The sequence below is a fragment of the Podarcis cretensis genome, assembly GCF_951804945.1.
Source record: "Podarcis cretensis genome assembly, chromosome: 6".
Taxonomy (NCBI): Eukaryota; Metazoa; Chordata; class Lepidosauria; order Squamata; family Lacertidae; genus Podarcis; species Podarcis cretensis.
Window position 1 is genome coordinate 36,252,117 of NC_137175.1, and position 27,223 is coordinate 36,279,339.

Below are 27,223 nucleotides of genomic sequence, written 5' to 3' on the forward strand. Positions count from 1 at the left end.
TGGACAACTGCACTTCATTTTCAAGGTAGAATGAACCTGTCAAAACCACACTGATTTAAACTATCAACATGTATTAAAACAGTGTATGTTGAAAAAAAGATCTTACAGTGTTTCACAATTCTTAGTATCTTTTTTAAAAAAATGAAAAGAGAGAGTATGACATTTTCTACTTTTATTATCACCCATAAATATAAAAATACACAGTGCAAAAGAGTGATAAACTTACATTTACGCCATTACACAGTGCTTAAAAGTGACAGATATTTTAAAATACATAAAAATGTCATTACCTACCTCCCCTTAGGATAAGCAGTGGCACTTCTGCTCCAACTGGAAACTGCTTCAGTACTTCTACCACCTGAAGGTGAGTTAAGTTCTGCACATTCTGATGATAAATCTCTTTAATTATATCCCCTTTCTGAAGACCATGGCACCACTGGCTATCTAAGATCATCTTCACCTTCTGCCCTACAGGGCTGTCAGCTATTGCAAATCCAAAACCTTTAGGTCCCTTGATCAGAGGAATTGTGACCAGTTCTGCTTGAGAGCATCCTGAAGAAGACACTGAGGCCCTCTGTTCGTTGAGGTCTGTGGAAGGGCCATTCAAGCGTCCATTGAGTAAGATATGCCCTGGCTTTCCATTCTGGTCCAAAACCATTGTTCCGGGTATTAACTCTTGGTTGATCATACAAGTATCCCCTTTTACTATTTGCTGACCATTTAAGACAGGAGTGGCTGTAACAATATCTACAACAGGGTCCTCATTTTCATCAGGAAGAGGGTATCCACGACACAGAGTCATATTCACATACTGGTTGACAGGAACCAATTGAAACATCTGGACAACATCAGCATGGGTATGGCCCAAGACACACGTGCCATTTATGTCCACAATGACATCACCTGTTAAAAGCAAACAGGACACTGTTAATACAAATAAACATCATTCCCATACCTTAGCATGATCAGGAGGTTAGTAATCTCTCTAACGAAAAAAACTGGAAAATACTCAAAATACTAGCGAAGAAAGATAGCATTATTTCCTTTTGCTCATTTGCAGCACAAGGCAGGATTTCTCTTGCATGTAATCTGTGTTTTGGCTCTGATAAGATCACACAGTTCTAAATATATAAAGCTTAATCTGCAGCAGACTCTTGCAATTTCAAAAGGGAATCAGTGGGTTTCAAAATGGAAGTAGTGTACATGTAACAGTAAGCATATAGTTTACTTTACTTCATACATTCTAACACATTTCAAAAGAAATAGACTACTCTTCTAGCTTCCATGTATTGTCACTGAAAAAAGTCATACAAGTTTTTTTCCATATTAAACTTATTTCATAAATAATTTTGCCTTTTAAGAACACAAAAGCAAGTATGGAGAACATGCATCGTTGAACTCTACAGAAGAAAAATCAGTAGAATCTGATAAATGCTATCATACCATATGCCCAGTCTGATGATGGACAACTTCGCAAACAGCCCTCCTTGTAAGCAAGCCAGTAAACCAAATGAATTCTTACTGGCTTTTTTTATCTATGACTTATTGCAATGGAATTTCACACGATTCAGATCTAACAATCTAAGACATCTGCCCAGTAATTAGATGTGTGTGGAAGTAAGGAAAAAAGATTATAGAGACTAGAAATGAGGGTCACAACCTTCTAAACAAAATATGAAAGCAACAGCATGAAAAGGAAGAACCTGTCTGAGAAAAAAGACAAAAGGTGCTAATGTTCAATGTGGAGAGTGACTCAAAGAGAACATTCCATAAACTGCTGTTTTTCTGTTTTTCTGCTGGTCAGAAGAGAACTCTAGGAAGGTAGTCACTCTGCTCTGAGCAAAAATAGAGAAAACCAAGCTCTCAAACACAGAAAGAAAAGTCTGGATCACAGATGTGAAGGTCAAGGGGGGCAGGAATGGGGTGGGGTTTCCTCATTTTTCTCCAAAGCTTTTTAAAGTTTATTTCCAAACAAATGAAAAAAAAAAATGCATTATGGAATGTTTTCTTTTACAATGAAATACATGTTTAGGGCAAGGTGTTCATATGTTTACTCTCCCCAAATGATTTTTAAAAACTATGTAGCAGGAAGACCTTTATGTAAGACTTATCAGAACATTACACAGAGGACAAGCAAGTCATAAACTGTACAAATGAAGAGTACAACTCTCAACAGATTTCTACCTCGAGAGGGCACTGTCGTTGCCATAAGAGAAGAAAGCCTTTTGGGTTGGTGGGCACATATGAAATTTTGAAAAAATTCTGAGGGTACCAGTCACAAATGACGGCCACTAAGGGTGTGGCCTAACACAAAATGGCCGCTGCTTGCGAAAGAATCAAATAATTGTAGAGTTGGAAGGGAGTGTGAGGGCCATTTAGTCCAACCCCCTGCAAGGCAGGAATATTTTGCCCAATGTGGGGCTCAAACCCATGACCCTGAGATTAAAAATCTCATGCTCTACCAACTAAGCTATTATATCCCTCTAAGTTCTATTTAGAGTAGACACATTGAAATTAATGGACCTACGTTAGTAGTGTCCATAATTTCAAGGGGTCTACTCCAAGTAGGACTAACACTAGATACAACCTAATACAACCTGCAAGAAAAGACACAGGAACATAAAATTGTTCAAATATGAACAAATGGATTGTTCAAATATGAACAAATGGATTAAAAGTTTGAAAAATCTTTCTGCTTTTCCAGACACTATTAAGTCTTGGTACTTATGCCATCTGCTCCTGGTGTGCTGCTGTAAGTTAGACAGAAAATTAGAACATAACTGAATCCAGTAAACATATTCAATAGCTACAGCCAGCCATACCATGCATAGTCAAGAAAACAAAAACAAATGACCCCTTAATGATAGCTGGTAAGTATTTTTTTTAAAAAAATCTTTATGGAATAGAAAAGAATACAATACACCTAAAATACATAAAAGTCAACTCACCAGAATAGCAGCTGAACAATACTGGCCAATAATAAGTGTGATATTAGAGGCAGAATGTCATATATATGCTTCTCAAAATTAGGGGTGTATGAGGAGATTATAACAAAATTAATGTTTTCGCCTTTGCACTGTGTTCTCTCCTCCCCAAACAACTTGGGAACAATCCCTCCTGGCAGGAGGAAAAGGTGATGAGGATAAAAATGCCTCTGAAATGCCCCTCCCTATGAAACAAAACAACTTGGGAACAATCAAGAAAAAGGAGATAATAATAATGATGATAGTAGTAGTGGTAAGTCATAATGATCATAATGATGACAATGATAACGCCTCTGCCCTGCCCTGCCCAGCTGCCCTTTGGGAACAAGCCGGAAAAAGGTGATGATATTGATAATGATGATGCCACACCACACCCAAGAACTTTGGAACAACCAGGAAAAAGGTGATAATGATGATGGTCATTATGCTTTACACTGGACTTCCGCCCTCCACAAACCACTTTGGAACAAAAAAGCAAGGTGGAGAGCTTAAAAGCTTTTTATGTGCCAGGAAACTCCAAGTGAGCCTGGCGCAAAAAGAGCTTTTAAGCTCTCCACCTGGCTTGGATTTATCTTGCACAATACCAACCAGCCTGCTTTCAACAATGTATGGTTGAAATCATGCAAGTTAAATGAGTGTTAGATGCAACCGTACACAATATGTGGCTGTACTTACAAAATTATGACTATTCAATGAATGAACTGGTTCTAAAGATTCTGAACCTGTGTTTACCGGTCAATTATATAGAGAAGCATTTATACATTTTTTTAAAAAGTGATTCTTATGTAATTGTGAAACAAATAAATGATCTGGAACACTGGATGTACTTCGTAACAGAATGCACCAATGTTCAACTACTTATTTTGTGGTTCTCTATATTCATTTTAAACATGTATTAAACATCTGCAAAATGGCCAAAGACACAAAAAACCGATTAAAAAAATCTTGCACAAGAACTCCTACACCACCAGAATAGCATGCAATAAGCCTGATGTTATGTCATGCATGGCTAAGAATGTAGCAACTAAATTTAGAAAATCCTGAAGGAATCTACAGCAGCTGCAACCTACCCTGGTCTTAAACTGGAGTCCGAAGAGCCAAAAGAATAAAAGACTGAAAAGCACAAATGTTAATCTTTTTAAATCTACTTTAGTCTTCTGAACAGAAAAGAGTAACGGCAGCAAACATAGCTAGATAAGGAGATGCAATACAGAAGACAGGTGCTTCCTTTAAACACTTTGTTACTTCATTTTCACTTGTAATGAAACTTTTGAAACACACAGCAGCAAACTTCAACAGTACCATCACTGAATTGTTTTCACCATCTGTTTTCATAATCTTTGTATCACCATTTGTCCAAATTGCAAAATAAATATTGGGGGGGGACCCTTAATTCACCTGGTGCAATTTTGCCATCCTGTGCAGCTGGTCCATCTTTCAGTACATTCTTCACCTGCAGAAACTCATCTGGTCTGTCTCCACCAATGATTGTGAAGCCAAAGCCCATATTGCTTTTCTTCAATGATGTCCGTATGAGTGCTCCTATCAACTGGGATGGGTCTCGGGTGAAGAGAGACTTCACTGGTTCTGCAGCCAAGCAAAAGGGTTCCCCATATAGTCATTCAATAATTGGGGCTGCAGCTAAAGCTAACTAATATAGCAGTAATACACAATCTAACAAGAAAAATGACTGCAAGAATAGTCAAATAAAAGCAACAAAGGAGGTGCGGGGGGGAAATATAGCATTTGGAATAAGATTAGAAATAAATCTTCATAGCAGAAATCAAATGTGAAGTCATAACCAATGAAATAGCAGCTCCAGTTCCAGCCCGGGGGGTAGGGGGGTAGCCAAGCTAAGTATGGATTTGCCTTTATCTGGTTAAAAGGATAATGCTAAGAAAGAAAAGAACCTTTTGAGTTTCATGTTAACACAAAAGACAACTGGAGATTGTGACTGTTCCAGTTATCCTATGTTTGATGCCAGCAGTATGGCTGGGCCATAACTGTTTATCAAATGCTGTGATTAGAACTGAAGGCAGGAACCAGAAGACCTGAAGCTACACACTTGCTGCTCCATCTTCATCTTGTGTCCAGATAGCCAAATCACGGTCTGTCCATCCACACTATGGAGCGGCCAAGCTGATTACAACGAATGGTTTTAGGATGCCTCAAGCTCATTATGCAGCTATAAGACCACCAATTTGTCTCAACTGCAGAGATTGTTATAAATATACAGCACAGCAATACTGTCTTATGGGGTACTAATGCATACCTATGACAATGTGTGTATAAAACATAAAGCCTTCAAATGGAAGCAGTGTCATTTGCATATTTTCAAATTGTCACGTTGTGTGTTGAAAATGTAATTATTATTTCAGTCTTTAAACATTTTACACATACGTCATGTCTATAGGAAACTCAATGTAGCACAAAGCTTCTAAATACAAATGAGGACCTTCAGATGATGGTGGACTCCAACTCCCAAAGGCCCCAACCGAGGGGTGTTTAGTATGAGGGATCTTTGAATAGGAATCCAAAGCAAGCCTCAGCTTCACTTTCAAGCAGCAGTAATAGCAGCAGATGGCACATCCTGCATTCACCAACAAAAGCTTAGGTATAGTATTGCACATAAAGTGCACTATAAGATGGAAAAATATTTATGCTAATAGTTTCTGAAAGATAGATAAATAAGCTACAAAAATAAACACAAACCACTCATTGGTGAGATTAATAAAGTAGTACTTAATGGTTTGAAAATATTTTCTAAAATATCTGTTAAAATTATCTGACAATTCTTTCCCTGTGTGATAATGAAAGCTAACACGACTATGTTCAACATGTAAAGCTGCCATTGAAACCAGTACCTGGATTTGAAGGGCCTCCATCCGTCTGTCCTAGCTGTTTTTTCCGTTTGGCTTCCAAAACTGGATTTTCAAACTGGGTTTTCTGGTTAATATGACTGAAAAAATATACAAGACATCAGTGAAAATTTAATTGTGAAATATTTTTCATAAAATACTGAGTGTGGACCATACTGATGGATGAGAAACTTAGGAGTCTTGTTTAAAAAACTCAAGGCTAAAATGATAGAGATAAATTCACTATTTTATTGTTTCTGTTTATTCCGTATATCAAAAGACAAAAGAGAGAATCAAGACCCCATTGAACACATGGTCATTTATAGAAGGACTCAGACATTAACTCATACATGGCTTGTCTTTATTGTTTGTTATCTTAAAAGCTGTGATATAGGAAGCTGTGAAATTGTTCAGTTATATTTTCTTTTCTCTATTACCGTATTTTTCGTCCTATAGGGCGCACCGGCCCATAGGACGCACCTCGGTTTTTTTGGGGGGGAAATGAATAAAAAAAAATTATCCCCCCCCCCAGCTGCGGCTGCCGCCCCAAGCCTTGCGCACACCTGCCCGGAGCACGGGGCACCCTCTGGAGGGCTCCGCGTGCTTCAGGCTGCAGGCTGCCGCCCCAAGCCTCGCGCGCCCGGCGGGGCCTCGCGCCGGGTGCGCAAGGCTTGCGGACACTTGCCGGGGCTGCAGGCTGCTGGCCGCAAGCCTTGTGAGCCCGCGGGAACTCCCGCCGGGCTTGCAAGGCTTGCGGATAGCTTCCTGAAGCCTGGAGAGCGAGAGGGGTCAGTGCGCACCAATGCCTCTCGCTCTCCAGGCTTCAGCGAAAGCCTGCATTCGCCCCATAGGACGCACACACATTTCCCCTTCATTTTTGGAGGGGAAAAAGTGCGTCCTATGGGGTGAAAAATTCGGTAGTTATTGTAATGATAAAATGTAAATAAAATGAATAAACCAATATTGACTTCAAGTTTAATATCTGCTTCTTCAGGTTTTTAAAGAAATGTAAGTTTTGACTAGGAAGCTGGCTGAATCTCATTATGATACTTTGAAGCTTTAATCATGTAATTCAAGAGAAAACAGCTAGTGGTTTGCAAAATTCCAAGTTTACTTCTTAGCAGTATCTGAATGCACAGTAAAATTATTACAGTACGATAGCATCTTACACAGGGGTTTTGTTCCAAGGGTTCCACATATACATGAAAACCACATATACCCAAACATTTGGAGTCACCCCATGGCTCATGGGTGAGGAGGAGACAGAAGGAATTGCCAGTATTCCCAGAGCTTGCACACCAAGCGGGCCTTGCCCAGCAAGCATGATGGAGAGCTTAAAAGCTGTTTCTGCACCAAGTAACCCAAGCAGATTCTGCTTTGCTTGAGGAGCAAGGCCAACTCAATGTGCCAGCTGTAGGAAGCCGGGGATACTCTTGCAGCAACATGGGTGGCCTCGCAAAAGCATCACACAGCCAGTGCGCTGAGTGGACCTTGGAAGCAGAGTGGAGAGCTTAAAAGCTCTTGCCACACTAGATAACGCCAAAGGGACCCAGCATAAAGAGTTTTTAAGAGCTTCACCTTGCTTGGATTTAACTTGCACAATTTCAACCAGCTTACCTTTAATTGAGGGTGGTTGAAATCTTGCAAGTTAAATGTGCACAAGATGCAGTCGTACTGTGCTGAAGAACCAATGCAGATAATTTTAAGTCTCATTGACAGCAATAATAATCTTTGTCTGGAACAGTTATGGCTAGCTTTTATTGGCTTCTATTCAAGTTACTGCAGATTACAATCAATCTCTACCAGTCTGGGAATCAAGTCACATATTTCTTAAGTAGAGGCATTTTCATGTTACTTTGTACCCGTAGCATACCACGTGCTCATTAAATATATATATAATTATTCTGACACATTAAATATATAACATTGGAAGGTATTACATCAGAACACTTCTCTGTAATTAAAGATAATAGAACTCTTGTGACCTTTTCCTATAAGCATTCAGGTTGAGAAATCCTAGTACCTTAAAAAAGAAAGAAAAAAGAACTATTGACTGCAGATGAGCTATTCCAGTCATAGATTTAGGAGCGTAGATCACATGCTTTCATTTATAAAACAAATGTTATAGAAATTTAATCACAGCTTCCTCAAAAGGTGCCATGAAAGCCAAATAAATGGATAACCAGACAATGCGTTCTAGTTCCCATTTATTGCTCCCATTCATATCTCATCCTTCCTCCAAAGACCACATGGTGACATACACATAGCAGTTCCATTTGTCCATACAGCTGTGTGAGGTAGGTTAAGAGAGAATGAACTGACAAAGTGAGCCTTATGGCGAATGTGTTCTGGAATTCATTGCCAGATGAAGAACTCAAACTCAGGATTACGTTCTGCCAAATTCTTAAATGCATACCGTGGTATATTTGAGAAGTACATAGTCAGGCAAGAATTAAAGGTACAGCAGGTGAACTGCATGGCTAAGCTGAAACATTGATCCAACAAGCTACACACACCCTGCCTCTTCTTTTTGAAGATAAGGTGAGCACAAGACTTAGCATGGCAAATAACAGTTGTTTGTGCTCTAGGCAAGCAAATGGGCACATCTGCTAGTGGGTTGGTCCTGCGGGGTTTGTTTCAATGTACTTGGTGCCAGTTCTGTATCCAACTTACTCTCCTTGAGGAGGTTCCTTACTGATAAGAGGAACCAGCAGCTGCACAGACCCTATAGGAGGTGCCTGACTGATATCACAGGGGTGAGACACTTCTCTGACAACCTGCTTGAACCTTCACCAGAATCAAACTCCTGACTCTATTGATCACTGGCCCCCTCCACCAGCTCTGACATTCTCAATTTCTCATCCTTTGGGTCATCTAGTTCCAGTTCCCTGATTCCCTCACCTTTACAGGATCTGCCCATCACCTCTGTGATATCTCCAGAGGGCTCATGACAGAGTGAGGGCATGAAATGTAAGCCAACACTCTATCTACTCCACCATAACTTCTCTAAATCCTACAATAAAAGTTAAATCTATGTCTATGTCATTGGCAGATATTGTTCATAACAGACAACTGCTGCTGTGTTACTTCTGATAGCTAGCATCAAAATAAGACACAAAATAATCTGGTCTAAAGATAGTAATTCATAACTTAAAGCTTGCTATGCTTAAAAAGGCATCAGAGTATAATCAGAGCTTTCAAAACATCCTGGGAGAGCCTATTAAAAGATCAACCTCTCCAATGTATATCTCATTTGCTGCTTACAGGCCTTGAATTCCTATGCAACATATGAGTATATCCTAAATCAGAGGAAGTCGTTTGTTCTTGGGCCATGTGTGGCCAAGATCCGCAATCTGACATACACATGTCACCAAGCTTACATCTATGAAAACCCTGTATAAACAGAACTCCCTCAACTGGAAGTTGAGATTTTCAGGATTCTTCCCAGAGCAATATATTTCATGCCAGATACTTGTTGAACACAACGACAGCCATGCAAAATCACACATCTTTAAAACGTTTTTCTGCACTTATATAGCATATCTAATAGGATTGACAGTGACCAACATTTCCTTGATTTGCATCGGTTTATTATTTCTGAATGACATTAAGAATCAATGACAGGACGAGATCAGGGAAGTGCCATAGGTCACCGGTAGAGCATCTGCCTTGCATGCAGAAGGTCCCAGGTTAAATCTCTAGCATCCCCAGGTACGGCTGGTGAATCTCCTGGCTGAAATCCTAAGAGCCACTGCCAGGCAGTGTAGACAATACTGAGCTAGATGGACAATGGTTTGATTTAGCACAAGGCAGCTTTCTATGTGTATGTGCTTATATTAATAATACTAGTAGCAATTTCATTTTTGAATCACACATACACACACTCTTATCTCTCTATCATGGACAAGGCCTTGTGATATTCTCTGAAGTACAGTGCAATAATTAGTGCAATGATTCAATTTACCAAACACTAATCTTCCTCCAAAAACTGGTCTCTGCTCAAACTTTAGAACCTTCCAGACTCACATCTGCACTTCTAAACACAGGAATTTATGGACATATTACAGAAAACACGTTTCTTTTTCCTGTATGAAATAAAGTAGTCTCTAATTATCCTGAATGCTGTTATAGAGGAGCACTTTTATAAGGAAGTCAAACTAGAGCTTGAGGAGGAAATATTAACTGTAATAAGACTAACATGCCAGCATTTCTACATAAAACTCACAATCAATTTTCCAGAACAGATTACTTTAAAACCGGGCATTAAGTGCTGAGGAAGAGTGACCTGGGTAGTCCTAATACGTCATCTAGCTTTGATTTTTGTTTGTTACTTACAGTGCAGTGGAGATATTGAATCAAGGACACAATAAAAGCATCTCACGATCTGTGCTAAAATAAGCCATGCTTTATCCAGGGTGCTTGTTGTATAACCATCGCAAGATAGTAAGGTGTAGTATTTTGTATTTAAATAGAAACATGCAGAACTATAAGGATAGTTATAAGAGATATTTAAGCTATTTTGAGAAAGATCATGTTTCAGAGAATCAAAATGTGCTTTGGAGAGTTTCAGATGTACTGAAGCAACCCTGTTATTCTTGCCTGATTTTTCAGTGGCTTTCAATGCCAAAATCTAGGGTATTCTCCTTAACTGACTTTGCTTTTCCAATATTGCTTTTGCTATATTTTTGTAGACCATTCAGAGATATTTAAATAACAAGCAGTTTAGAAATGCCTTTAAATAAACTAAACCAAATAAACAATTTAGCTCCCACACTGGAAGTTTCCCATCTCTGTCCTATGTAATACTATTGACAAAGTAGGGCATTTGTCAAAAAACAAAAACAAAACAGGCACTCAGTTGTGGACAGAAAGCTAAGAACACACTACTGCTTCACTTGCTGTAGGAATGTATGTATCTATCCATCTATGGAACACGAATGCATACTTTGTATGTCCAGATGTTACTCGATTCTTCTGGGAGATACGTGGATACATTAACTAAATATTGGCCTCCTAATAATGGTTTTTAAGCACAATAGAACTTAGGGAAGTTTTTAATGTTTGAAGTTTTATTCTGTTTTTAATGTTATGTTGAAAGCCACCCAGAGTGGCTGGGGAAACCCAGCCAGATGGGCGGGGTAGAAATAAAAAAAAATTATTTATTTATTTGTTATTAAAAAACAAAAAGTAGAACTTTGCACTTGTTTACATATCATGCTATGTTTCTCTATGAGATCATAAAATCGAGCTATGAAGAAGCGTGAGAAAACTTACTCAACATAGTATGTTCCATACTGAGGATCTTCTATTTTCTCCCAACCATATGGAAGCTCTGTAATTGGAAAAGAACAATGGAGTTTATTAATTATAGATTATATTTACATTTAAATACCAATGGTTTGCTGTGGATTATTTATTTATTTTTGCCTTATCTACTTCAATTCATCCAATGGGATTTCATACTGCAGATCTATTTCTTATATTTCTTACTTGCAAATACTGAAATTAACTGTGGCTGGGCATGCTGCATTTCCTCACTCATTTCATTGTAGGATTAAAAAAAACTCATTCTAGAACAAAAGCAGTTCTTGTAGTCTCACTTTAAAATAATTTATCATGACATAAGGCCACCCTCACATACCTCCTGCCTACACATTTCACTTGTATGCTGTTCTTTTATGCTAGAAAATGTTGCATTTATATGTTAATGGAGGAGGTAAACACAGCTGCTACATTACCACTTCCCTCTGATGTTGCCAAAGGTGTTAACAATCAAGTAACCAGTTCTGCCTTTGCCTTCAGGACTAAGCTTGGGTTAGAAAATGCTGAAGCTCCTTTTATTGTGCCTGGATTGTTGTTGTTGTTGTTTAGTCGTGTCTGACTCTTCATGACCCCATGGACCAGAGCACGCCAGGCACTCCTGTCTTCCACTACCTCCCGCAGTTTGGTCAAACTCATGCTGGTAGCTTTGACAACACTGTCCAACCATCTCATCCTCTGTCATCCCCTTCTCCTTGTGCCCTCAATCTTTCCCAACATCAGGGTCTTTTTCAGGGAGTCTCCTCTTCTCATGAGGTGGCCAAAGTATTGGAGCCTCAGCTCAGCTTTGTACATATCAATAATGCCTGAGACTACACAGAACTGCATCATTGCTCTGAAGCCCAGGTTTTTCACAGCCTTCTCTTATTACAAACTACACTAGGATGATTAGCTAGAACCAAGTTGCTAGATAGTTTTAATTTGTGGGTAAGATAACTTTTCTGACAAATTATATTCAAATGTGCAGTTTACTTGTATGGGTATTAAAACCAAAAGTACTTTTGCAATTTCAACCAGAGCTGAACTGAACCCTACTTAAGTAACAGGATTCTGAGTTTCTCACCTCCATCTTCACAGTCTTCGGGAGCTTTGGCTTTTTTACAAAGGCGAGGATCCAGCCAGGTGGTAGTTTTGGTGTTGTGACTGTGGGACGCAAAGGATCTAGTTAAAGATTGTTTACAAAAGTCCCCATCACATACAGATTCTTCCCTATTACGCAGTCTAACGTGGATGTGGGTTACACAAACATGCAATCACATAGGCAATATCCCTCACAGCAAAGAGCTAACTGAGAGCAAAAGATCCATGGCACACAGTTGCTCCATTTGTGGAACTGGAGCTTGTATGAAGATAGGTTTTGTGGAAAAAAGATTCCTAAGGAATTAATTCCCACTTATACAAATATTCCAAAATAGAAAACTAACTGCAAAACGCAACTGTGTTTTGTAATTGTTTGAAAAATACCACCAATGTTATTTGTGATGAAGAGGCCAAAGAGGGAAAATGATACATTTTGACATGTTTGAATCATGTTCTTTTGTATAGTTGTGAAGTAACAATTCACGCAAGGAATGAAATAATAATCAGCCACAAATGGTTTCAGGTTTATGTTTCATGGTCACAGTTCATGCTGTTATTGCTACAAAACAGCAGGCATCTTTTGCGTGAAGGTTAACCTAGGTTACAGTTGTCAAGAAATGCTGGTAACTTAGCATTCAATGCATGATGAATCTAGTGGTTCCATGAAACTGCGTAGGTGTATGTGTAAGTTCAGCAGAGAACAAACAGACCTACTGAAACAAAAATACACATGTCCCTCCTGGCTCTCTTGGAAATAGACATAAAAACATACTCTATTCATCTTGCTTTTAAGAACTTATTCCTATGTGAAGATACATAATCTCTTGTGTCATTTAAGATATGGAATGGTGCAATTTTGTACCATAAAGGCCAGAAAAGATAGAGATCTATTTTTCAAAATGCAGCACTGTGTTCTCAAAATATTTACATAACTGAAGGCTTTATGGGGTGACCTTACTATCTCTAAATTGGCAGACAGGCTAATACTTGTACTAAGAAGATACAACTTTAAGAATGAAAGCTTTAAATTATTTTTGTAAGATTCACTGATTAACTTGTCACATATTTAAATATGGATATTTACGGAAATGCCTCCTATAAAAGGAAGCTTGTCCTGAACAATCTACATAGACCTTCAATTTTGGGAAATACTTTTTTCAGAGAGAGAGAGAGAGAAAAAATGTCCTTATAATAGAAAAATGCAAAACAATTGCCCTTTCCTTCAAATTAACCTTTCTTTAGAACATACCAACAGTATCTCTTGGGGTATGGGCATAAAAATCCAAGTCTCCCTTAATCTAAACTGGGGGGGGGGGCTGTATTAGATAGAGGTGTCTCTTTGCCCAGTTCTCCCTCTTGTCAGCCACTGAACCCATGGGCGGTCCAATGGAAGGGGCCAGTGGAAAGTCCTAAAATGAGGCTGAGCTCTCTCAGATTCTGCTGGGTCTTGAGTCAGTTTCACTGCCATCATATAATGGCATCAGGCCCAACAGGGGACTAATCACTGTGCCAGTATGCAGTGATCAGCTGCTACTGGGACTAATCATTCCCCCCTACATTTGAGTTTCCATGAGTAGTAGGGTTGTAGATGTGGTAGTAGCCCATCTGCTCTACAAGGCACCATCAGAAGGTGAGGAAGTCAGGATTGTGCCCTAACTTGTAAGGACTGGTAACCCTTTAACAGGCAAATTAACTGGCAAAAATAATATCCTCTTAAACAAACAAAAAACCTTCAGTCACTTCAATCAAAACTAAATTGCACACAAGCATACCAAACTTGTACTCACTCAATGAAGTAGATCATGCCTGTGTCTGTGTATGCCATCTCCCAGTTCTTGGGCAGAGGCTCTAGGTTTTCTTCCCTTGATAAATAGTTTCTGAAATCCATCGAACTACTTGTCTGACTGTAACTAGGAACAGGCTTCATCCAGTCGGAAGAATCTGAATGTCTTTCTTTGTTTTCTACGGCTGTTTAAAAGGTAACTTGTTAGTTTTGTCATATATTCATGCTGACTTGCACACAAAGGCACCTTCTTGGCTTGGTTATAAAGCAAATGCCAAACATAAAATTCCATCCATATTGTTATCCCATGTAATTTGCTACTGCAAACTTTATATACCTGAAATCTCTATGCTGCAGATATGACCGACTAGATCTATCATTGCATTTCCTTTTACCATATAATATTTTCACTGTTTATTAGAAAATGTGCATGTTCTCTCTCATGTAACCAAACATGGTACATGATCATAATGAAGGAAATGAAAGAAATGTCAGTGACTTCAGTTCTGCAGTTTATTGGCTGGTACATTGAGCAAGGCCTCTGGCCCAAACTTTGGATGCTATATTCAGATGTGTGGAAGTCTGACTTTGCCCTGACTTATGCAGGAGAATATCAAAGGATTTGGTAAATTTACCCTTTAAGACAGTAAAAACTGGATGTCATTCCCTATTTGGAAATTTAACTTTTAAATTTACTTTTAAAGATGAACAGTATTTTCAAGTATCACCTTATTTTACAAATATTTTCTCACAAGTTCCTCATTCTGCATGCCTGCAAAATCGAAGTTCCAAGGACGACTAGGCTAATCAAGATCCAGGCAGCAGATGAGAAACCAAAGCTACATGCAGAGACTTTGCATATCTATTTCTGCCAAGTGCTGTTCCTTTAGAAATTGTTATTCCCTCTCCCAATGTTGTTTGCCAGTGATCTGCAAACAGTTTCACATTATGTACCCGTGTAAACTATAAAGTTTGTATCCGAAGCAGTGCTAACTCTCTTATTCCACTAAAATAAGGATTTTACTTGTGCAATGAAACTCCTCTCCCCATTTCCCTGCACAATCCAAACGCTCTAGAGCATATTTGGAGAAGGGGCAGGGTGTGCCTGGAGGGGCGGGGTGGGGGGGAGATCCCATTGTGCAAGTGTAAAATATTGCACTAATGGAATGAGGGGATTGGATACCACTCCAGGTGCCCTAGGAGGCATCTCAGAACATGCATGTGGAGCAAATGGAGCAAATTTAGACTCTAAAGCTCTAGCATACCCTGAAACAATGATGCAGCATTAAATACAGAGTTTTAGGATGTCTATGCTTTAATGAATTCAGTAAATCAAGCCCCAAAGCTTTTATAGCTCAGAAGCTACATCACAATGCTACTTAAAGGTCATCTTATGCTCTTTATAATAATCTGATTCATGCAGTCACCTTGAAAATTAAAGACTAAAGACGACTAGCAAACAAAGATGCATGTGGAATGATCACTGCAAGTCACTCTAGCTATTATTTTCTGGCAGTCCTACAACTTCCAGGAGACCTACAAGGAAAAAATAAAGAGTCTCTCTCCTTGCTGAATCTAAGATTATGAGAAATGATTGGGAAAACCCCTGGGGTGTACCTTAAAGATATGACTGCCTTACAAATAGACATGAGCAACCCACAGAAAGCTTCTGGCTTCACAGCAACTCTGAAGGAAGACACATTGTGACGCGGCAGCTAAAAAAGCCAATGCAATTCTGGGCTGCATCAATAGGAGTATAGCATCTAGATCAAGGGAAGTAATAGTGCCACTGCATTCTGCTCTGGTCAGACCTCACCTGGAGTACTGTGTCCAGTTCTGGGCACCACAGTTCAAGAAGGACACTGACAAACTGGAACGTGTCCAGAGGAGGGCAACCAAAATGGTCAAAGGCATGGAAACGATGCCTTATGAGGAACGGCTAAGGGAGCTGGGCATGTTTAGCCTGGAGAAGAGGAGGTTAAGGGGTGATATGATAGCCATGTTCAAATATATAAAAGGATGTCACATAGAGGAGGGAGAAAGGTTGTTTTCTGCTGCTCCAGAGAAGCGGACTCGGAGCAATGGTTCCAAACTACAAGAAAGAAGATTCCACCTAAACATTAAGAAGAACTTCCTGACAGTAAGAGGTGTTCGACAGTGGAATTTGCTGCCAAGGAGTGTGGTGGAGTCTCCTTCTTTGGAGGTCTTTAAGCAGAGGTTTGACAACCATATGTCAGGAGTGCTCTGATGGTGTTTCCTGCTTGGCAGGGGGTTGGACTCAATGGCCCTTTTGGTCTCTTCCAACTCTATGATTCTATGATTCTACATTTGAAGTTTTCACTTCTGCTTTTGTTTCTTTCATTTCTTTTTTTTTAAAATAATATTTATTCCAGTTTTAAAAATTACAAAAGAAAACACTAGATTAAGCAAGTAAAAACAAGACCATGAATACAGACAAAAAAATAAAAATAAAAATAAAAAAACCCCAGAAAAATACAAGCAATTAAGAAAAAAAAGAAAAAAGAAAAGGAAAAAAAACCCCAATCAAACCTTCCCATAACTTATTTTCCATTTGCTTATTTCCTTGACCTCCTCACACCTCCCTTTTTTGTATTCTAGTTCAATTAGATATTTCAGCAAATCCTTTCCATCTTTGTTTTTATCCCAATAATTTATCTTAACATACTGTAATTTTACACTCTCTTCTTTCACCAATTAACTATCCATTTTTACTTAATCATTTATATCATTTCTGCTAAAACCACATAACTTCATTCCAACATCCTTCTAACATTCCTTAACATAGTCTTTCATTTCATCTGAATGGACAAACTATGTTTTACATTAACTATGGATTATTTAAAACCTAAGGCTCACTGCAGCTTGTTCACATCACACTAAATTACGGTTTCCTGCATTGCAGGGGGTTGAACTAGATGACCCTCAGGGTCCCTTCCAACCCTATAATTACATGATTCTATGAGACATGTGAGCCTCGCCGTGTTAGTAGTTTTGTATCTTGAAATTCCAAGAGAATGTCAACACAGTTCTTTTTCTCTCCAAAAACAAACAAACAAAAAGCTTGCAACCAGAAAGTTTCACAAATTACTTTCAGTATATTAAATGAGACTTCATTCAAATGTATTTGTGGTCACATTCTTAACTCAAACCCTGCAACCAAGAATAATTGGTTCAATTCAGATATCATGGCCAAACATCTGACTATCAATAACATGCTGTGGGCTCACATACCATGGCAAACCATGGTTACTACATGTTACAAAATAGAGGAAAACAGCATGCACAAGGGAGACAGAACGTACACATGGTAACAAAACATAATTTGGCCATGATATCTGAATCAAACATTGTATTATCTATTATGCTCTGTTGGCAGCAGCCTGAAAAAATAGCCAAAGGATGCCTGGAGTTTGGGTCCCACAAAGAATTATTACTTTTTCCCATCTTTTTAAGTAAACTCCTCAATTACAAAAGTGTTACAGTGGAACTTCAGTTCCCGAATGCCTCTATTGTTGTACGTTTCGGTTCTTGAATGCTGAAAACCCGGAAGTAAATGCTTCTGTTTTTGAATGTTTTTTGGAACCCAAATGTGCGACACAGCTTCTGCTGAGTGCAAGAAGCTCTTGCAATCAATGGGAAGCTGTGCCTCAGTTTTCAAACGTTTCAGAAGCCGAACGGGCTTCTGGAACGGATTTTGTTCAAGAACTGATGTACCACTGTACTCACCAATGGCAGTTATAATTGTAAAGAATAAAAGTGATTACATGGTTCACAATTCTTGGCGTAAAATACTACCCCAAGTAACATGGTAAGCTGGAAATATTAAGCAATCTCAGGGTAAAACAACCAGATCCCTATTTGTTTGTTTGTTTGCTTGCTTGCTTGCATGCTTGTTTGCAATATAATTGAGCTAAGAACAGAGTAAGAAAGGATAAAGACTTGGATCATGGGGCAAACTATACTGTTTGGGGAAGAATCTTTTTCAAACCAGCCCCTGCCCCCGGTAGGCCTGGGCAATTTATCAATATATCACCCAGATCTGGTATGAAGGGCAGACCACAATGATGACTTCACTCAGTGGTACATCATGGATGAAACCACCATCTCCTGAGTCCCTCTGCTACCAGTGACCAAAGGAGAAACAAGCTACAGCTGGGTGCTGGAGGCAGAGGGACTCAGGATATATAGCTGAGTGAAACAGTCATCACACTCTGCCCTCATATCGCCACAGAGGGAGAAACAAGGTCCATCAGTGAGGCGCCGATACAGCTTGTTCCTCTCTCGCTTCTGTAAACTGCTTGGCTGAGGAGCGCACCACTGTCCTTGCTTCAGCCAAGCAGTTTTATGGACCCCCCGACCCGCCACCGGCTCGCACGTGTCGGCAGCGAGGTGGGTGCTCTGTTTGCACATCTGCCTCATCTGTCGCTGCCTTGATATGGGCAATGGTGGGCACTGGAGGAGGAGGCACTTTGGAAGAGGCAGAAGCTATGCACGGTGACCGGCAACTGCCTTCTTCCTTCCCACCTCCTTTCCAACATTGTGATATACCGCCATACCACAATGTTTAGCTGGCGGTATATTACGATGTTGGAAAGCAGTTATCACCCAGCCCTTCATATACTTTTGGACGCTGGGCCTTTAGGAATGGGGAACATGTGATCCTCCAGATGTTCTTGGGCTTCAGCTACCATCAACTCTAGCCAGCATGACCAATGCTCATAGACGACAGCAGTGGTAATTAAGCATCATATGGAGGGCCACAGATTCCCCACTGCTAATTTTATAATTTGCCCTGTGTTGCAGGAACAGGTGAGCCTATACAAATAAAAATAAAATTGAGAAGATAAACTACAGATAAAAGCACTGAATTTAATTTGATGTTTAAATATTGAAATGTACTGACCTGTGCCTCCACTACCATTAACTGCTTCCTTTTCTTCCTCCTCCTCTTCTTCAGGAAATGAACTGTCCATTTTTTGCATCTTGCTGACTGATGTGGTTCTTTTTCTTTGAGATTCTGGATCAAAATCATTATCAAAAAGCACTTGGTCTACTGGATCTGGTTGAAATGGGCTTGGCTCGGCTGGAGGTTTAGGGGTACCATAGAAATTTCCTTTTTTTGTATGTACAAGAAAGAAAACATATGAGCATTAATTAGGAATTATAAGGATTTCTGAGGCATTCTTTTTCAGAGGTACCTCATTCAGCATTAATTGCCAAATTTTAACTTCAGCACTAGTCTAAAGCTCAGCTAATTTAAATTTAATTAATATAATTTGCTTGCATACATTCTCAGTTTAGGATGTTAATCAAGGTTTTTGTGGGGGTATTATAAGCTCTACAATTACTTACATACAATATTCAAAAAAAGACTCTTTGTATCCTTAAAAATCATGACATGAATTAGAAATAATAATCTGAAATAAGAAATGTAAGTCTTAATAAGCTTCTGTGTGCCAAGTTTTTCAGACATGTTTTCATAATGGTCACTTTACAGGCATGCTTGATGCTGGTGTACACCATTGTTTTCCACAGGAAATTGTGTGGATGACATACTCCCGATTTTGAACATCTATATATCACCTTGGTATCCTAAATGGGCCAGAGCTCCCTGATGTGTATTTACAGAGATCTGAAGGAGATGTCTATGTCACACACTTTTTGCGTTTGCTATGGGACTCTATACAGTTAGAGAAGCATAGTGAAGCAATCTTGACCTCTGCATATGAAGTGGGGTGATACCCTCACTTTAAATATAGAAAGATTGTACCCACTGGAGTCCCCATGGTTGATAGGGTTTGCTTATATGTGGCTTTGAATGGATCAATGGAGCAGTGTGCGTGTATGTGAGAGGAGGGTAGTGAACATGCTCTATTTTGAATGTGGTCCTGCCCACTGTTGGCTTGAGGATCCCTGACAGGTTACCTCCAAATGAATGTGGGCCTCCAGCGGGAAAGCACTCCCCACCCCTGTTCTAATAGAAGCCTCTCCCCAATACACTGAAAAGCTAGAGGTAGACTATAAGCTTCCATTGTCTATGTGCTTAATTCTCTAAGTACTTGTGTGTTTCTATAGAATACAGAGATTAAGTAGCATATTCTACTTTGCATGAAGTCACCATGAATGGTGATATACTATAATTTTCAAACATACCAACAGAGTAAGTAAGAAACCAAAAGTGGTTGCTATATATGGGCCTTCTAAAAAATAAGGGACTTGTTATTTTACTTTGTATTCACTAATGCCCCAGAATGAGACCTGCAAGAGCAACAATGAAAATGAAAACCAATTTCATTTTAACACACAGCACATGATAATTAACTGATCTGGAACAATCTGCAATTTTTGGCAAAGTGAACTCAAGAGCAAATTTATTTTTATGGAGAAATATGTAACAGCAATTTACACAAAGGCGATATTACACTGCTGGAAATTTAGTCCCATGCTTTCAAATGGCAGCATGCTCTCCAAATAAAGCTATTAGCTGAATATTGAATTACACCTAAAAATACTTCTATTTTAATATGCTGCCTCACTTGAGGGATTCCGGCAGTATTTTCCAATAAAACAAGTGCTCTGGAACAAAAATTTAAACAAACTGCTTTCAGTCCTTAATTAATCATATGATTTGAATATGGGAATTTTGTGTAATACAGAAGAGATTGCCAGGACTCCAGCTACGTTTTGAAACTAAGCGTTTTGCCCTTGCAAAATATTTTAGAAATCCATACCAAATGTCATTATCAGCTTATGCTGGCAAGGCAAAATAGTGCTGGCAAGGCAGAGAAAGTTAATGTTTTGGCAAATGCTGTTACCTGATTAGAAACTGTCATTTAGAAAAATGTTGAAAAGGAAGCCAATTTATGAAGCTTAAAAAGAATAATCAGTACAAATATTTACACAAAATCAGTGTCTTAAATTTAGAGGATTCTTTAAACATTTAAGGGTTTAAATGGCAGTTTAAGACCAGTTTTCAAATTATGTGTAACTGCTCTATTTGTGCATATGCAAATACACCACCCTCATAAAGCAAAACAAAAAAATCAAGAGTGTATACTCAGTTGCTGCATTCATATTATATCTCGGCTTAATAAAACAAGATATGAACAAGCCTTGTGCTGGGCGCACAATTACCTTCCTTCCTTTCTCAGCTTGATATATGGAGATCTCCAATTAACACTATCTTCCCATTATGTCCAAACAGGGAAACTATGGTTACCTGTTTCAGAATAAGTCAGATCTTAAACCAACTTCAGAAACATGGCTTAAGATCCTGGCATGTTCTAAACCTTGGAGTTGTAGCTTCCTAGTTTGCACATAACAGGTAACCATGGTTAATTGAAGACACATGAGCAAAAGTCTCATGTGTCTCTCATTCAAACCAGGTCAGTGAACATGCTAAAAAACTGAGAAGCCCCTTTTAAACCACATGCTAGATTTTGTTCTCCCTGACATTTAGGATTAGAGTATTTTCCTAACAATGCAACAATATACTTTGTCATTTCTGGGTGCCTGGCTGTAGCATTCTCTGTCTCTACATTAGGAAAGTCAGCACCACATTTTATCAGATCTGCCCTATTCTTAATAGTGATGCAGAAAAGCATCATTGAATGATAGTAGTGCTCATGGAGCAAGGGCAGAATAGGTTAACTTCAGTGTACCATTATATTTGTCATTTACAGAGGTGCCTGCAAGCCCAGGAGAGAGGGATTGGTACCAATCACCCTGTAGAAATCGAGACTCTCAAACCATGTTTTCTCCTTGGAAACTGGAGAATTAAACTTATTGGGGGGGGCACCTTGTTTTTAATAATCTAAATTAACAGTACTTTTAAAAAAACAAAATTAATTCCTCTGGAATATAAAATAAATGTAATATTAAAAAGCAGCATATAAAAACAGGATTTGTCATGGAAGAATTAATCTGTAAACAAAATAATATATTATTGCATCTTACAAAATATGGGAATCAAGCCGGTGAATTGATTTTAAGTTTTTTTTAACATACCATCATATGTTCCACTTTCTAGCAAGGCTCCACTTTCTTCTAGTGTCTTAAATTGTTCAACAGGTATAAAATTATAGTCCACCCCAGGGACCTCCCCATCTCTGGGAGCTCTTGTAGTGCCTAGGGGAAAGAAAGAAGGAAGAACAGCTGTAAAATTTCCTAGCACTGTTGGTTTACAAAACACTCGGCTTGTACCAGAACTTGACAAAAAAAATAATAATTATGCTGCATACAAGGCTGTCGCCTCAGCAAGATCATAATCAGAAAATTCTCATTCAAAAGCACTCTAGTTTGTGGAACTAGGGCAATAAATTATGTAGCATTAATATATTTTAACAAAAGAACCAACATGATTTTATGCAATCTACTGCTATGAAATGCATGCATGCGTGCATTTAAAAAATGGCTATTTGAATATTCTTTCACATTTTAGCACTAATGCACTTCTCTCTCTCCAAACTCTCCCTTGAGAACAGGGATTGCCAACTCCTTTAGCCTAGGGGGCCATACGCATTTGAATTTAGCTGCTGGTGCACTGAAGGGATAACAGAGTTTGGAATTTGCAATTGACTACTATCAGCTAAGCTTTTGAATGATTTTTAAAACAGTTTTTATATACCGGTAACTGAAAGTAAAAAAACACAAAGATGCTGAGCACAGTAGCCTGGTTTGCGTTTCACAGTAAACCATAGTTACAAACTATGGCTTGCCATATCTGAGAAACAGGCTGGTGCACACTGCTTAAATTGTGCCCATCCCACTCCTTCCTTTATCGACTGGGGAAGAAACAAATGACAGCATTAGTTTAGCATTACATGTGAACTAGGACTTGTACTTGGTTTCTCTTGACACAAATCATGAAAGGAAGTGCCACAGGATGGGAGTGATTTTAGCAACTCCTACTTCACAGTAAGCCGTGAAAAGTTTGTAATATGGTTTAACATTGTTTAGGAACTGGCCTATTGGAATTATATAATTTTATTGCTGGTGCATCCAGTTACATCCCATCACACTTTTTGCTGTGAGCAGATTTAGCATTTCTGACTGCAGGAGCTTTTGATGTCATGCTTTAGCAAGGGCAAAAGTACCTCAAATTTCAGTTTCAGTTATGTTGCCCCCTCTAGCCGGAAGTCTCTTCCAAGCCTGTCATTACTTTGCTCTTGTTTATGTGCAGTGCTGTGTTGGCTACATAAGTAATAGCAGTCACACCTGACCAATATTTAGGAAATTATAAGCATTAACATGTTAGGACATTATATTTCAGCATAAATTATTTGTGTAATTAAAAGTAAAATGTAAACATCTGATTAAAATCTTATTGCCATCTATTTAGGAAAATTAACCTATTTGGAGAGGTGTAAGTATCAAAGTTGGACGCAGGTGGCGTTGTGGGTTAAACCACAGAGCCTAGGACTAGCCGATCAGGAGGTCGGCGGTTCGAATCCACGCGACGGGGTGAGCTCCTGTTGCTTGGTGCCTGCCAACCTAGCAGTTCGAAAGCACGTCAAAGTGCAAGTAGATAAATAGGTACCGCTCCGACAGGAAGGTAAATGGCGTTTCCGTGCGCTGCTCTGGTTCACCAGAAGCGGCTTAGTCATGCTGGCCACATGACCCGGAAGCTGTACGCTGGCTCCCTCGGCCAATAAAGCGAGATGAGCGCCGCAACCCCAGAGTCGGCCACGACTGGACCTAATGGTCAGGAGTCCCTTTACCTTTACCTTTTTAAGTATCAAAAACACTGAAGCTACCTATGTCACTTATAAGACCAACTCTTATTGAGGTGCTTTGTCACTTTTGTAAAAAGGACTTTATAGGGAAGTATAGATTGTAGATTTTTTGTAGTGGTATAACAGAGTCTGATGGTAAGCATTTGTGGGAGATAGTAACTCCTTGGCAATTGAAAGCTACCCCAGGAATATCTGGCTGAATGGGAATTGGGGCAAGGACAAAGGGCAAAGATATAATAAAGTGATGAACAAGGAGATGAAGGGGACCAAAAAACAAAGGAGGACAAAAAATTCTCCACGGAAAGCAAAAAGACCTGTGCTAACCAGCTGTAGGGAGCAAGAACCTGCAGGAAGAGGAGGCAAAAGGCTTTGAAGACCCTGCCTATCACATCCAGAGGGAGACATCACCCTGTTCACTGAATGTCCTCCAGCTCAATCCAGTAAACAGCAATTTTATAACAAGGGTGGATTAAAAAAAGATTTTCTGTTATATAAACCGATAGGCAGTAATTCCAATACAATTTATTACCTCAATAATATTGCAGTTTGGGCAAAATTGACTTTCCTTTCGTGTTTTGTCATGTTTCTCACCTGCATCTATTAAATAAGTCTTTTGATCTACTGAGATTTCTGAACTGAGGGGAAGCATTTGAAGAACAAACTTAAACACAGCCTCAAGGTTTTTTCCAGTTCAATGAACTAATTCAAAACATTCAAATAGTTTAAAGTTAGGCTTCCAAAACACAGCAGATTCAAAATATTACTTTGAGGCCAATATACATTTAGTTTACTCAGACCATAGCATTTTTCAGCAGATTTTTTGTGTTGTTAATACAAAGGAGTACTAATTAATGTTGGTTGGTTTCAATCTTTATTGTTTAATAACTTTAAGTAAAATATACCAAAGATTAAGAGAGAAAAATTAGGATACTGGGTGAGATCCAATGCTTGTCATACTCACGAGTAGATGCACTGAAATCAATGGATGATTAAAGACTATGACTTAGTTGGATATGCCCCCTATCTAAATAGTATTTGGCTCTGTGTAGAGCAAGCAAAATCTATGTAGGTCTTGATGACATTCTTTGAAGACATGTCTGGAGAGACATATATCTTATTTGGAGGAAGTATTAAAAATGTAGAATTTTGGAAATTAATATTGGAACTTCATATGAATACCATTCCATATGACCTGTTGGCAGGTTTTTTATGTTGTTGTTATGCAAGATCCATGGTATTATTAGATATTTTAGAAATAAATTACCCATCTCATGACAGTAAGGATTGCCTTAACCTTTAAATGGGGGAAATCCTGGCTTGCCAGTAGAAAATGAAAAGTCTTATGAGTTTTAGAAACCACATTCATGAGTAAGTTAACCAATATTACAGTCAGAGAATAATCTCTTTAAAAATTGTGCATGGGGGGGGGGTATTGATGCAACCTCATAGATTATTAGGCACTATGAAGGAGACTTACGTAGTGATTTTATTGTTTTATATTAGATGTCCATAATATTTCATTCATTTTGATTTTTTCCTCCTTAATGTATTAATGATTTGTGAAAGTCTAAAAAATAAATTAAAAAACAAAACTTGCTACCAACAGAGCTTAAACAAAAAAAAGTGTCTCGGTAGAGAAGGGCACTATATTTTATGGTACTGGAGTAAAAGGAATATGGAAGCTATTTAAGCAAACCTGTATATAAGCATTCTGCTTAAAGTTTTACATAGCTACAAAAATAAACTAAGGTCAAGTTTCTTGTGTTTACCATAATCTATTACAATGAAGAACTAGACAAGAAATGCTGATTAAGAAAGATGCAAGTATGGAAATCGTGTGGTCTAATATAGCATATTGTTCTTCTTGTTATTAACATTTGTTTGTTATTTTACACACACAGAAAGTCTAAGAATGGCATAATAAATGGTTTAATAAGAAAAGACTAATAAAGAAATAGCAGGTGAGATAAAAAACCAAGATACTTCAGCACTGCAGATAAATAAGCCCATCTCTCAAACTTGGCTCACAGGAAGCGGTAGAGATAAAGATCCAGCTTTTTATATATTACATATTTTATAATTTTCAATGGCTTAAAAAATGGAAACAGGTTCAGAAAGAGGTGGTATACAAATATCTTAAAACAAATAAGCCTATTACCTTTTCACTTCACTTCATTTCATACTGTTGAATAAGATGGCTGCGGTCTATACATATGATATGTATTTTTATGGAGTTCATTTCAGATATTGAATGTTAAACAAAATAGTTGTCGGTACGTTAAAACACTTACATGGGATTGTTCTTAAGTAGAGATTATCTCTGATCACCTGCTGTAGTTTATGATCAATTGAACCTTTCTGGAACTGCAGACTTAGATAGTGACGCAAATCTTTGTTGATGACTTTGCCTGTAAGACAAGAACAGAGCATCTTAGAATACTGTAATCTGTAATTCTACTAATGAATTACATTAAAACACCAAGGACCCATAATTTATAAGAAAGCGCTTCTCAGATAGAAGAGACTTTGAAAAAAATAAATGGAAACACCGATACTTTCAATGTTGGTGCAACCAACCATGCTTTTGCAGATATCAATAGCCATACTCCCTGTGGCAGATGGGGAACCTGTGGCCCCCAAAATTTTCATCTTCTATATAGAACAGCTGTAGAGGACAGACAGAATAGAAGGAAAAGTTCCCCTAGCAACAAACTGTATTGGGAAAATTTTGATGTCTAACATTTTACAATTTCTTATGTGCTGTGGGCTGCCCAGAGTGGCAAGGGAGACCCAGCCAGATGGGCAGGGTATACAGTGGTGCCTCGCAAGACGAAATTAATCCGTTCTGTGAGGCTCTTCGTATAGCGGTTTTTTCGTCTTGCGAAGCAAGCCCATTGACAGTTTAGCGGATTAGCGCTATTAGCAGCTTAGCAGCTTTTAGCGGATCAGCTGATAAGCGGCTTAGCGGCTTAGGAAAAGGGGGGGAAAGGGGGAAAAACCCGCAGGAACTCGCAAGACATTTCGTCTTGCGAAGCAAGCCCATAGGGAAATTCGTTTTGCGAAGCGCCTCCAAAACGGAAAACCCTTTCATCTAGCAGGTTTTCCGTCTTGCGAGGCGTTCGTCTTGCGGGGCACCACTGTAAATGATAAAATCATCATCGTCGTCATCGTCATTCCTTCAGCCATCTGTTGTTCCCAAACATGGAAACAGGTTCAGACTTGAATGATCGTCTCAAACAAATGTGGCAATGGATGGAGCTTAGCCCATCTATCTATCTATCTATCTATCTATCTATCTATCTATCTTAGAATCATAGAGTTGGAAGAGACCACAAGGGCCATCGAGTCCAACCCCCTGCCAAGCAGGAAACACCATCAGAGCACTCCTGACATATGGTTGTCAAGCCTCTGCTTAAAGACCTCCAAAGAAGGAGACTCCACCAC

General features: G+C 38.8%; 1 protein-coding gene across 4 annotated transcripts in view; it reads right to left on the reverse strand.

Annotated features, from left to right (window-relative positions):
• The window catches only part of MAGI3 (membrane associated guanylate kinase, WW and PDZ domain containing 3), a 116,177-nt gene that overhangs the window by 43,058 nt on the left and 45,896 nt on the right, over positions 1-27,223 (reverse strand). For all 4 annotated transcript variants that reach the window (XM_079978866.1, XM_079978865.1, XM_079978868.1 and 1 more), the window contains exons 2-10: positions 26,071-26,187; positions 22,053-22,172; positions 18,949-19,158; positions 14,029-14,209; positions 12,225-12,304; positions 11,117-11,174; positions 5,849-5,943; positions 4,383-4,571; positions 295-903 (exon numbers count right to left, since the gene is read on the reverse strand). In XM_079978866.1, coding sequence (XP_079834992.1) covers positions 295-903; positions 4,383-4,571; positions 5,849-5,943; positions 11,117-11,174; positions 12,225-12,304; positions 14,029-14,209; positions 18,949-19,158; positions 22,053-22,172; positions 26,071-26,187 — 1,659 coding nt within the window. The remainder of the gene's footprint in view (positions 1-294; positions 904-4,382; positions 4,572-5,848; positions 5,944-11,116; positions 11,175-12,224; positions 12,305-14,028; positions 14,210-18,948; positions 19,159-22,052; positions 22,173-26,070; positions 26,188-27,223) is intronic.